We start from the raw sequence: 13,958 nt of genomic DNA on the forward strand, positions 1-13,958 counted from the left end.
CATATTAAATCTTCTACATGATGCTCTAATCAAGCTACAGATGACATTGAAAAATAATCTTAAAAATCATGAGACTCTGACATCCATAAACATACATGCAGTACAAAATAGTACACAAACAAATAAAATAATAATATGATATAAAGCGAGTTTTGAAATCTGCAAAGCTATGCTGAATCCAATAATACCAGTCTGTATTAATTAGCTTAAAGGAAATAGGTCACCAAAAATAAAAAAAAAACAAGAACAAAAGTAAAATATGCAAGAAAAAGATGAAAAACACACTCAATGGAATATCAACTTCTATATACGTCAGCTTTGGCACTTACTGAATTATAAAATCCAGCATTGGTGTTCAAAATAATCACCATTATCTTTGAGTCACTGTCGACAGCAGTAAGCAGCTGACTGACAAACGGCCACCAAATCAGGTAAGGCTATATCTGGCGAACGTGATGAGTACTCAACAGATCGATCCTCTGCGTCCTATACATCAGTCAGGAAAGTGTTATCAAGATAGGACCTGACATCACAATGGTAACGTAGGGATGGCCCACCTTGTTGAAAGCACATGTCCTCATCCCCACACGGCTGACGAACAGCGCCAATAATCCCGTAATATAATGCGTATATATCTTTCTGGGACATTCTGAATAGTTCTTTCGTGAGGTACCAATGTGTGTATGGCACACGTAGATTCCACAAGATTACTATAATGAATAATTCTTGAGATGATATTTTTCAGTGATTTTTATACTCTTCCAATATTATTACACACTACATCAGCTTCCACCACAAACCTAAACTTCTATTTACGTTCAGAAGCAGTCTCGCCAACATGAAGAAGTAGCCAAATGCGACAGCAAAGAGACTGAAAGATACGACAGGTTATAATAGGAAGATACAGAACAAACTTTTTAAAATTAATCAAACACAGCTCTATAGGAACCTAAAAATTTTGTAAAGATCAAATCCTTAATTAGTAGCAAAATAAGAAACAGAACAATTTTGGAAAACCCAAAATGAAGACATGCGGAGAAACCCTATAAAGAGCATGATAATGACAATGAAGATGGCTGTCTGGGTTGTTGTGCCATGTAGTCTGGTAGAGGTTTACCGACGTTTCAGAGGTCCTTGATGCCTCCATCATTAGGGCGATACTGGGAGCAAACTCCTATGTGAGGGTAAATTGTTGGACAGGGCAGAGTCCCTGTGGAAGGGCGGAGCCCCCAATAGTGATGGCAGTGCATTTGTCAGGCAGAGCCTAATAGGTGGGACAGAGGGCAAAGAGATGTAGATGTGCCTTGTGAGGTGGAGCCCAGCAGATGGGGCTGAGCTGCTGTCTGGATTAGGTTGGGTGAGGAAGTGTTAGGTTAGGTTGGACTATGGCATTATGGGCTATCCACAACTTTTTAATCAATATTATGTAGTCTTGAAAGCTGCCTTTCATGTCTGGAGGCTATTTCATCCATCTACATCTTAATGATGCTTTATGATGTGGTGACATGGAACCAACTCAGTATGTCCCAAAAACTTATATTTATTTAAATTCATCATAATTGTTGGCTCTTACCCATTTTGTGACATTGGTTATTTTTACAGGAGTACATTTCAGCAAAGCACTGTTGCAGCAGCCATCACATTGCTTCACAGTGACGTACTGAGGGTAGTATGATGATCCAAATGGAGCTGGAGGAAGTTCCTTTAAAATGGTTCTTGGCTTGCAGGCTGCTTTCTTAGCTTCCAGCAGAGCAGCATTCATTTCTGTTATTTCGTGTAGTTTCAGACCTGTAATTCTCATAGCATCAACACAGCGTCAAGGTAAATGATGAAGTTATGTTACTATGTGCTTTTGAGTTTCAGTGTGTAGCAATTCCTCATTAATTATGGATTCCAATTGTCTGTGGTTTCCCCTTTTTGATCCAGTTCTGACAGTTGTGATTTTTAATTTGTGTACAAAAAATTATGGTTTCCTAACTGTAAGGTCCGTGGTGCTGTGATGACATCTGAAAGTGGTTTTCTAGCTTTCGGGTTATCAGGATGTTATGCCACTTTCTGACACTTTTTTGTGTTTTTTCTAATGTGCGTATCATTTTGTATGGACATAAGGTGTGGTTGATTTTCAACCGTATTTCACCTTAGGCATTGACGGTTATTAATTGCGGCCAATTTTCCCCTAACCCCTGATTTCCTATATGACCTTGGCCTTGCCAATTGTGGTGCTTTTCAGGAATGTACCCGTCAAGGTTGGCATGCATTCTTAACTTCAGCACTAAATGAAGATGGGTGGTTAGCTTCATACCCCAGCTGGGGAAGGTGCCCCCAGTGCCTACTTATAGAAGAACAGGTGGGGCCCATAGCTGTCTGAAGGCAGTGATCAAGAGAAAATTCTCTGTGACCCTATTCAGTAAATGACAACATAATTAAAATTTTGTAGGATGAACAAATGAATAGAACTGAAGAAATTAAATTGATTTTAACATTTCTATCTTGTCTCACCTTGCACTGATGCTGCTCTTCCTCTTTTGATTTGTGCACAGTAGTTCTTCAGCTTTGACATGTGATCCTGCAAGTATAGCAACCGTTGTTGACACATGAAAATTCTGTTTTGTAATGAAAGATAAATGCAGAAAAGACTCTCATAAACTGTGAAGCAGTATGTTCTTTTAAAGTTAAGAAAAACATATGGAAACATCAGTAGTGGTCATTAATTACATTAATAAAATTTGAAATATCTTCTTCTATTTCCAGTTTAACAATGTTTATACATTTTCCAGTACCCTTTTACGGGTCCCAACTTTTTCGTTAGTTCGATCTATAGACATTCGGCAGGACTCCTTGGACGAGGGATCGGCCCCTCGCAAGGCCTCTACCTTTACACAGGACAGCACAACACAGAAAAACGCAGACAAACATCCATGGCTGGAGTGGGATTCGAACCCACGGTCCCAGCGACCAAGCGGCACAAGGCCCACGCCTCAGACCGCGCCGCCACTGTGGACCCCTAAAATTTGAAATATAAAGTCTATAAAAACTTCCATTCAGTACGGAATATATGAATTTAGTAACATAAAAGTATAATTACTTGGAAGGGTAGTGCCAAAGGCAGTAACAAAAGAAATTCTGAAACATGTAAGATACTTTTCTTTGGCTTGAAAAAAATTCTCAAGACTTTTGAAACCACTTTTATTCATGTCATTCAAGATATTTTATTAATCCATACTCCCATGGCCCCCTTTAAATAAGGCCTTCTCAGAGGCTAAAGTGAAAATGAGTCAGTACAGCCCTCAGAGATGAATAATTATAATTTATCACAATTAATCAATAATTTATTTATGTTTTGCGTACATGTTTCTTCTAAAATCCATCATCAGTATTTTGTATTAGTATCTTAGTGTTTTATGTCAGCCTTCAATTTACAGACATTCGCATTTCTTCCTTTACGTAATATATAAAACCTTTCACACAGTATACATAAATTCTTTAGAATAACACTTAAACTTAAAACTATGTAGACATAATATTATGAAGTCAATTTTTTAAATGTTGTATCATATCAGGTTACAACGTAATGTTTATCAATTATTTTGGCGTGTTAATTGTCATACCAATGAAAACATTATTTTAATTTTATGTGTAAAGGAAACACTGAAAGTTTGATATTTAATTTTTTATGATAATACTCTTCTAGATGAAGTATTGGTGCTGGTTTACACGTCAAAACATATTCAATTGACTTGCCTGCAATTGAGTGATTTTACTGTCGCGTTTGTCTGTGCCATTCAGTCCCTCCAGAATCGTGAGCGTTGTGTGTGCACAGAAACGGCGATCACCTTGCATCAAGAGAGTTGATAATTCAGCCAATGACTGCATCTCATTCAATTTCTTTGTAAAATGTAGCTTCAGCTGGAACAGTAAACTCCTTAATTACAAATTTAAAGTAAATAAAATGAATCATGTTAATGCCAAAAATGTATAATTGTAAAATTCAACTTCACAGTCCAGCCATTTCATGTATGGGGAAACAGACCTCTGAATGGGGTAGGGCACTAGAGTTTGTCTGGAGGTGGTGATGAGAAAAATCCCCGCCCATGCCAGGCAATACATTTCTACACGTTAGGTTACGTTTGATATCCAGCAGTCAGACAATTGTTTCATTCAGTGATACACTACACTCAGTGATTAACATATTGCTTTGAATATTTTTAATCCGTGTTTTTATAATCAGTTCCAAAATTCATACGCGCAAGTTCTACACAGAGGAAGTACTCAAAATTGCATTGAAGTGAAACACTGAACTTTTTTGGATTTAGTCATTAGTCTGCTAAAAAATCCTTGACAAATGTGGCACATTCCAAATATTTGAGAATGACACCAACAGAAAATTTAATTTCGCTATGAAATAAGAACAGATTAAATTCTGGGAATTCTTCCTAAAATTCACTTCAGAACCTTGCTTCCCAGTCTGTCATTTGAAATTGCGAGTTAGAAAGCTATCATTTTACTTGCAGATTATATGAGTGAAAGTCCTCTCTCTCTCTCTCTCTCTCTCTCTCTCTCTCTGATTTAGTGTGCCTGGGAATACGGTGTTGAGGACAATATTTGGGCCTATGAGAGGCCTATGGAGAAATACAATGAACACCTGAAGGGAAGAGGCCATTTGCGGGAATAAGGCTTTGTTTAGGTGCGAGGGTGAGAACTGGTTTTATCTAGCTCAGGATAGAAACCAGTGACGAGCACCAGAGAACACGGCAATAAACCTTCAGATTCCATGAAAAGCGGAGAATTTTTTGACTGAGAGGGCGTTAGCTTCTCAAGGAGAACCCTGCACCACGGAGTTGGTTCTTCTGCTTCAGGCCACATTTGGATATAAATCGTCATCCTGTAGGGCTAACACAGTGTCAGACTGCTACCTGGCTGGTAACCAGTTTGAATCCCCTCCAGTAGAACCTGATGTCGTGAATTGGGACCGTCGTGATTTTCTTAAGCTATTTCAACAGCATGCCGTGACAACACAAGAAATTTGTTTCAGAAAGAAAAAGGAAAATCGAGGGAAATAAGCAAAGAAGGACACCCAAAATTAATTACGCATTGCGTTTGTGTTAAAGCCTAAATGTGCGTATGTTAAGGTTCTATAAACATTGCATTCGTTGAGTATGGAATCTTTCGCAAATTTACTACAACTTTGACTGTTACATTCTTCAGCTACTGCGGTAGTTGAATATTGGGAACTGCAGTGTCAGAACAATGTATGATACTCGTATTCATTAGTATCGTTGAAAGCAATGACGTCTTTCATATTTCCATTGTAAAATTGAAATATTATGAATGGAATATAAGATTTTTCAAAGACCGTCATAAAATGTACTTTTATGTTAGTTGTACATAGAAAGTAGTTATATCTGGCCACAAAGTGAAATACGCATTAGTTGAGAGAGGTAACAGCTGTTTATGTACTTAATAAATTCACTATATACACGTATAGTCTGTCGTCATTTGAGGGTTAGTTATTAAGGAAGCGATTAATTATTTAAAATAATTCTGTCAGCCACTTGGAAAGTCTGAAGTTCCTCAACATGAAACTTGTCACCAGGAAAATATAACGTTAGATTGGGTTAGGTTAGGTTAGGTTGAGTTTGATTAACTTACCTCCGGTTTCTGGATATTGTACGGTTGCCGTGTCGAATTCTCCAAGCTGATGTTTCGTCCTTTACCGATTGATTTTTGGAACCATCTCTTATCAGAAGCAACAACAGTTATTAAGTATATTAGAAAATGTGCGTTCAGAAATTGATGTCGAAAAAATAACATGGCGACACTTGTACTTCCTTACAAAACTTGCCACGTTTTGTCAAAAACTACCATATGCTGCTCTTTCCCGTTTCCAATTCGAGTATGATGAAAGACTTGTACGCCTAATTAATAAAAGAAAAGATAAAATACCTTGTTGGTAAGTTAAATGACAAACCAAAAGCGAGGGTGCATGTTTTGTGTATTAATTTTTTGTACATTTATTTTGTTTCTACTTACAAATGGCATTAAAGCATGAATACACAAACGTTTAGGTAATCTAATTCTGTCAGCGAAAATTAACTAAACTCAGGATCGGAATTTTCGGACTGTAATTTAATGATGAAGATATCTATTCACCGTTCTTAAGTCACAAACTAGATATAATATACATGATAATAATAATAAATGGCTGGGAAACGCCGTCACTTTGTCCTCCGACTTCCTGTGACGTTTGTAACACTGTCAACCTCGTATCATTTGTTCCCCTACCATTTGTCCTAACACACTCTCATTGCTTTTGCGCCAGAACAGCTGCGGTCAAGTGATCTCGGTATGATATCCATTTACGCCTCACTTCATGCGAGAAATAAGAAGTTATAGTGTCTTTTTTTCTCCCGGGCTCTTCTTAGAATCTGGTATGCTGAATTAAATTGTTTCAGACTTACACACACCCCTCTGCTCTAACTTCTTAACTGAAACACGCGCAAATCTACTGAAATAAATAAATTCGGGTTCTGAAAGAGAAAGTATGTGACAGTACATGCACTTTCTATGATTTACCACTGTGATGTCACATATTTACAGCTTTTGCATTAATCTGTAGCTAAGCAATGAAACACTGATGAACACTGATAGCTTTGTGGTCGTCTTACAACCAGACTAGAGGTAGACGGCGGCTATATTCTGGGATGTAGCGCCGTGTAGTCTGGTAGAAGATTATCAACGTTTCAGAGACCCATGGTGCCTATATCATCAGGGCGATGAGTAAAGGCTTAGAATCTTTGAATGCAGGGATCAGTAGCCTCCCCATACATGTTCACTGAGCTTCGTTAGAGTTCACAGGCACAGACGACGCAACCTCGGCTCGCCGCAGACCCTGATGACGGAGGCAGTATGACCTCTGAAACATTGGTAAACATCGACCAGACTACACAGCGCAACAACCCAGAAGACAGAAATCTTCATACTCATCGCCCCGATGATGAAGGCAGTATGACCTCTGAAACGTTAGTAAACATCTACCAGACTACACAGCGCAACAACCCAGAAGACAGAAATCTTCATACTCATGCCCTGATGATGGAGGCAGTATGACCTCAGAAACGTTGGTAAACATCGACCAGACTACACAGCGCAACAACCCAGAAGACAGGAAACTTCATACTCATCGCCCTGATGACGGAGGCAGTATGACCTCTGAAACGTTGGTAAACATCGACCAGACTACACAGCGCAACAACCAAGAAGACAGAAATCTTCATACTCATCGCCCCGATGATGAAGGCAGTATGACCTCTGAAACGTTGGTTATCATCGACCAGACTACACAGCGCAACAACCCAGAAGACAGGAATCTTCATACTCATCGCCCTGATGACGGAGGCAGTATGACCTCTGAAACGTTGGTAAACATCGACCATACTACACAGCGTAACAACCCAGAAGACAGAAATCTTCATACTCATCGCCCCGATGATGAAGGCAGTATGACCTCTGAAACGTTGGTTAACATCGACCAGACTACACAGCGCAACAACCCAGAAGACAAAAATCTTCATACTCATCGCCCTGATGATGGAGGCAGTATGACCTCTGAAACGTTGGTTAACATCGACCAGACTACACAGCGCAACAACCCAGAAGACAGAAATCTTCATACTCATCGCCCTGATGATGGAGGCAGTATGACCTCTGAAACGTTGGTTAACATCGACCAGACTACACAGCGTAACAACCCAGAAGACGGAAATCTTCATCCAGTGAAGTGTTACTTATTATAGTTTTTTAAAGAACTCACTATTATTAACTTCATAATCTGTTTAAAACCACATTTTTTGAGATTATATGAATTAATTTCCCCCTGTTTGCCACTGATGATGACCTCTTGAGGTCGAAACGCGTTTTTCACTAGTGTCAATTATAGCGTAAACAGTTTGTTTGTATGCTTATTTCTATATTCTAATACACCACACGGTATGCGAAGTTTTAACGTATTATAAGTGCTTTTAGGTAGCCTACCTAAAGAACCTTATTTCCTCTGTATGTGCGAGGTCAGTTTGTTCTCAATATCTTGTTTATGCACATATATATATCCTACTGTTCTGTGTCATGTGTTATTTATTAAAGAATAAAAGGATCGGCATTATCCCTGTATGATTTTGTAAGCAACCACATCTTCACTGCTGTGAGAAATTCAAATATGAGACAGTACGCTTGTGTTCCTAGGCCATTCGACAAAAATAAATATTTTTTTTACTCAATACATACAAATTCGTCCAACAGTTTTATACATTACATGTTTTCTATAATCTGAACACGTTTTATATTAAATCACAGTCGATAACCCTCCTCCACGCCTCTGTGTAAAGCTACGGGCAAAGAATGTTTGCCCAGAGACTTCATACATTTATACATAAAACATACATTTATAACATATTGTAACGTGGGTCGGCGTTGCGACCTGGATTGTCAACCCTGATTCATTCACGTCAAATTAAATCAGTTACAGAGGTCTGCACATACAGTCAACTCTATACCACAACAACACACTTCGTGTCTCTGTTCTCTGCACACACGCACACTCTGTCCTCCGAGTCTATCTGGTTCCTCGAGTTCGGCGCTCTTCATACTCTTCGCTTACACATCTGTCCGTAGCACCCCACTGGACACACGCTGGCTCCTCGGCCGCCACGGTCCACGTACCCGGTGCCTCACACGTAGCCGAAGCGTCCTTTCTCAGCGCCACACCAGACCTCTCGTTGGCTCTACTCTCTCGGCTCTCACGGCACACTTCTCTTACGCCCGATTCACAGCTCTATTCTTTCCACACTCATTGCTTATCGCTTGCCACCAATGTCCGCAATAGCATATCGCTTGAAACTCACTCTATTTCCAACAACTCTTCAACACTCTCCCTTTCCAACCATTCTAAAGCCGCTTGTCAATCAGCTTTTATAAAAATACAACAATGTCATTAAACAGACGTAACAATTACGGGGTGTGATCAGAAAGTTCCAAGACTGTATCAATAGAGGGCGAACCGGATGTAGTACGAGCTTCTGCCGCTAGGGGGTGCGACCTACATTCATAGTGAATCCGTGTGCCAGCCGGCATCATAGAATTAGCATTTGTTTCTTAGTTACGGGCGTTTTGGTAGTGCATTACACCGATCCTCCTGCGATTTCGGAAAGGCGTGTGAATCAAATTTTGCCAGAGACTCGCCAAAACGGCTACGGAAACCTATGAAATGCTAAAGCAAGCATTTGGGGAGTCCGCAATGGGTCGTGCACAAACTTTTGTGTGGCATTCACGTTTTAAAAATGGCCGAACCTCTGTCGATGATGGCGAGCGTTCTGGACGACCATCTTGGAGCACAACGCCCGAAAATGTTACGAAGATTCGGCAGGCCATTCACGAAGATCGACGTCGTACCATCAACGACTTGTGCGACATTGTTGGGATAGGCTATGGGACCTGTCAGCTGATTCTAAAGGAAGAACTCCACATGCGACGCATCATGACAACGCGCCAGCGCACACCGCCCTCAAAGTTCGCCAGTTTTTGGCCTCAAACACCATGGCCGTCATCCCGCACCCTCCTTATTCGCCGTGTGACTTCTTCCTCTTCCCAAAGATGAAAATTCAGCTAAAGGGAAGGATATTTGAGACGATAGAAGAGATTCAGGCAGAATCGCAGATGGTGCTTGACAGGCTGACAAAGAAAGATTTCCAGGGATGCTTCCAGGCTTGGCAGCGGCGCTGGGATCGTTGTGTTCACTCCCAGGGGAACTACTTCAAGGGTGATGGATGAATTTAATACCTGAGATAAGTGTACGGGTTTTTATAGGCGCAGTCTGGAAACGTTCTGATCGCACCTCGTATAAACGAATACAACAATGTCATTAAACAGACACAACAATTATAAACGAATACAACAATTCCAAAAGCAACAATGTCTATAAATAGACACAACAATGCCGAATACGACAATGCCAAATACAACAATGTTAATAAACAGACAACAATGACAAACGCGACAATGTCAATAAACAGACAACTAAACTGTTTATTGACATTGTTATGCTGCTCTCACGGCAACACGTCACAATATTGTGACGTGTTGCGGTTGGCATTGTTATACTCGTTTATAGACATTGTTGTGTCTCTTTATTGACATTGTTGTTTGTTTATAGACATTGTTGCGTTTAGCATTGTTGTGTTTACATTGTTGCGTCTGTTTAAAAGCCAATTGACAATCGGCTTTGAGAGCAGTGTAGGAGGTGAGAGTGTGGAAGGCGGGTGCGAAGAGAGCTGAAGTGCGAATCGCTTGTAGGAGAAGTGTGTTGTAGAGTAGATCATTTTGTGCTGTAAAAGACGTTTTAGTTTGATTAAATTAATTATTGCTGGAGGACATCGTGGTCTCTTACAATCCAACCAAGTTTACAATCGGATCGGATTTGAGGTAGCAGACCCCAGAAGAAATCAAGGGTTGACAATCAAGGTCGTATACCGTCCCACGCTACACTGGTGTCAGAAGTGGGATTGTCAACAATGAAGTGTGCACTGCAAGAAATACTGGGAAGATTGCAGAGGCTGAGCAACGACCAGCAACAGCTGCAGGACAATCTAGGCGCACAGTTTTCGAAAGAAATAAGCGCCGTGAGGTGCAGTCAGGTGGAATTAGAGGAAAGGATCACCGACGATCTCGGACAAAAGTTAGAGACCACGCGGCGCGAGTTCGAGACACGGCTGCAGGCGGTGGAGCCCCGAACAAGGCACGGAGGGGCCAGAACGTTCTTGGGTGGCACGGACCGTGTGAAACCGCCTACGTTCGACGGATCCACGTCTTAGACAGTATTCCATCGGCAGTTTGAGGCTGTAGCCAACCACAATGGTTGGACGCCTGGGGAGGTCACGCATCTCCTTGCCGTACTTCAGGGGCAAGCTGCTGACATCCTGCATGGCGTTCCTGTTGGGGCGGCCTACGAAGATATTCTCAACGCATTAGAGGGCCGTTACGGGGACCATCAGCTGGCGGCGGTCTACCGATCTCAGTTGAAATTAAGGACGCAGGGGAGGGGCGAAACTCTGCAGGAATTCGCAGCGGCAATAGAGAAGCTGGCCCATCGAGCGTTCGTAGGGCTTCCCGCAGATTTCCTGCAGAGGGAGGACGCTCACGCTTTCATCGACGGCCTGGGAGACCGAGAGATTGTTGCTTAATCTCTCGGTCTCCCGATCCCTCAATGAAGCACTCGGACAAGCCCTGAAGCTACAGGCAGCAAAGGCAGCCGCAGGATCAACACTAACGATGCGTCAAATACGGTCAAAGGACCCGACGGAGGAGCGATCGCCTCAGGATAGACGTCCTGGATGGGGGCGACCGGTGTGCTTGCAGTGCGGCGCCCCCGGCCACCTGATGAGATGGTGTCCGCAGGTATCCGCAAGGACCAACCAGGTCTCGGGAAACGAGTAATGGCCGGCGTATGGAGGGGACTGTCGGCCCCACCACCCTCTTCCCCTTGCTTTACACTGAGCGTGGTCACCAAGAAGAGTGACGACGGTCTGATCACCGAAGGCTGGATTCGGGGAAGACGCTGTAATGTGACCATCGACACCGGAGCTGCAGTGACCATCGCCAGGCCCGACGTCGTAGCGGGAGAATCAGAGCGGGAGCCGAGCAGACCGTACGTGCTGCAGACAGCGTCCGGTGAAACCATCCCCGTTTTGAAAGAGGTGTTAGTTGAGCTAACGCTAGGGAAGAGTGCCATCCGCACCTGGATTTTTGTAGCCGACATCACGGACGAGATCATCCTGGGGCTGGACGTCCTGCGAGCTCACGATGCGACGGCGGACCTAGGACGCCAAGTGCTGCGACTGGGCCAAGAAGAGATATCTCTATGAAGCCCTCGGAGCAGACCCTGATCCACACGCCTGACATTAGCCAGCGAGGAAATAATACCGGCGCGGTGCGAGAGGGTGGTGATGGCACGGATGAACGACCCCGTGGGAACGGCGAGCGGAATAATAGAACCTGGTATGGACCCTTTACCACGAGAAGGACTATACGTAGCCAGGGCGCTAGTCCGCACCCGGCGCAGCGTGCCTGTGAGAATTGTGAATGTCGGGGACGGCGACCAAGTGCTGGCGGAAGGCACAACCCTTGGCCTGTGTGAACCGGTCACGTGGGCGGGCCCGGCTGGCAATACAGAACCTCCGTCGCAGAATAGAGAGCTGTGCAAGCCACTGCAGGGCATGGTCGCCGATGCTATCCTGAACCTGACGACAATGGAAGCCAGGGAGTTGAAGGCATTGGTCCTCGACTTTCAGGATGTCTTCGTGACAGAAAACAATGGTTATGGGCGGGCGGACAGAGTGCTCCACCGCATCAGCACAGGCGATGCTCGTCCGATCCGTCAGCCTCCTCGGAGGCTTCCGTTAGCAAAACAAGAAGAGGTGGACGGTATGCTAAGGGACATGGGGGGAACGAGGTGTGATCGAGGCATCAGACAGCCCGTGGTCGTCGCCTGTCGTGCTTGTGCGAAAGAAGAACGGGGAACTGCGGTTCTGCGTTGACTACAGGAAGCTGAATAACGTCACCAAGAAGGATTGCTTCCCACTGCCCAGGATCGACGATACCCTAGACACACTGGCAGGGGCCAAATAGTTCTCGACATTAGACCTAAAGAGTGGCTACTGGCAGGTGGCCCTGCATCCCGAGGATAAAGAGAAGACTGCATTCTCTACCGGACAGGGGCTGTGGCAATTCACGGTAATGCCATTCGGCCTTTGCAACGCTCCGGCAACGTTCGAGCGGCTGATGGAGTCCGTCCTGCGGGACCTGACGCACAAATCCTGCTTGGTCTACCTGGATGATGTCATCGTCATTGGTCGGACATTCCGGGAGCACTTGGATAATCTGAGGGAAGTGCTCCACAGGCTCAGGGAAGCCGGACTTAAGCTGAACTCCGGAAAGTGTCGGATGCTCCAGAAGGAGGCGAAATATCTAGGACATTCGGTAAGCCACCATCTCGCTGTCTCACGATAGTATATTATGACCGCGACAATCACATTGTACATCGCTCTCATGAGTATTATAATAATCCTTAAAGCACATAAAATCAAAAGCGTCATGACCAGGGAAAAGATTGCAATGGATACTTTATCCTCCTCGTTTATCAGCCTTGCCAGTCCTTTGTCTTTGTTGACAGTGGTCGAAGCTGCTAGGCCTTGTAAGAACGACGTAACACTGTTTATTTTCTCCATTGCTCAACAAAAAGACGTGGGTTGACAATGATCAATTTGATCATTGTAAGATCGACGTAACACTGTTTATTTTCTCCATTGCTCAACAAAAAGACGTGGGTTGACAATGATCAATTTGATCATTGTAAGATCGACGTAACACTGTTTATTTTCTCCATTGCTCAACAAAAAGACTTCTTTTTGTTGAGCAATGGAGAAAATAAACAGTGTTACGTCGATGTTACAATGATGATCATTGTCAACCCACGTCTTTTTGTTGAGCAATGGAGAAAATAAACAGTGTTACGTCGATGTTACAATGATCAAATTGATCATTGTCAACCCACGTCTTTTTGTTGAGCAATGGAGAAAATAAACAGTGTTACGTCGATCTTACAAGGCCTAGCAGCTTCGACCATTGTCAACAAAGACAAAAGACGTGGGTTGACAATGATTAAATTGATCATTGTCAACCCACGTCTTTTTGTTGAGCAATGGAGAAAATAAACAGTGTTATGTCGTTCTTACAAGGCCTAGCAGCTTCGACCACTGTCAACAAAGACAAAGGACTGGCAAGGCTGATAAACGAGGAGGATAAAGTATCCATTGCAATCTTTTCCCTGGTCATGACGCTTTTGATTTTATGTGCTTTAAGGATTATTATAATACTCATGAGAGCGATGTACGATGTGATTGTCGCGGTCA

General features: G+C 43.1%; 1 protein-coding gene and 1 long non-coding RNA gene across 4 annotated transcripts in view; one reads left to right on the forward strand and one right to left on the reverse strand.

Moving 5' to 3' along the window:
• The window catches only part of LOC110830060 (uncharacterized), a 31,025-nt gene extending 24,441 nt beyond the window's left edge, over nucleotides 1-6,584 (reverse strand). The window contains exons 1-5 of one of the 2 annotated variants that reach the window (XM_087347989.1): nucleotides 6,031-6,568; nucleotides 5,650-5,915; nucleotides 3,742-3,906; nucleotides 2,500-2,566; nucleotides 1,574-1,788 (exon numbers count right to left, since the gene is read on the reverse strand). In XM_087347989.1, the coding sequence (XP_087204115.1) occupies nucleotides 1,574-1,788; nucleotides 2,500-2,566; nucleotides 3,742-3,906; nucleotides 5,650-5,811 (609 nt within the window). In that variant the 5' untranslated portion in view covers nucleotides 5,812-5,915; nucleotides 6,031-6,568. Of the gene's footprint in view, nucleotides 1-1,573; nucleotides 1,789-2,499; nucleotides 2,567-3,741; nucleotides 3,907-5,649 lie in introns of both variants that reach the window. The other variant, XM_087347991.1, reaches the window with a different exon arrangement.
• LOC110830064 (uncharacterized) lies at nucleotides 328-2,744 on the forward strand. Of its 2 annotated transcripts, none has more exons than XR_015534970.1 (3): nucleotides 328-960; nucleotides 1,603-1,821; nucleotides 2,231-2,744. It is a non-coding gene; the product is annotated as an uncharacterized LOC110830064 (long non-coding RNA). The 2 variants fall into 2 exon arrangements; XR_002543165.2 differs by having other exon boundaries at nucleotides 330-887.
• Nucleotides 6,585-13,958: the final 7,374 nt, after the last annotated feature.

This window comes from Zootermopsis nevadensis, unplaced genomic scaffold (assembly GCF_977971745.1).
Source record: "Zootermopsis nevadensis isolate Lab colony 2312 unplaced genomic scaffold, Znev_1.0 Znev_ptg000012l, whole genome shotgun sequence".
NCBI classification, from domain to species: domain Eukaryota; kingdom Metazoa; phylum Arthropoda; class Insecta; order Blattodea; family Termopsidae; genus Zootermopsis; species Zootermopsis nevadensis.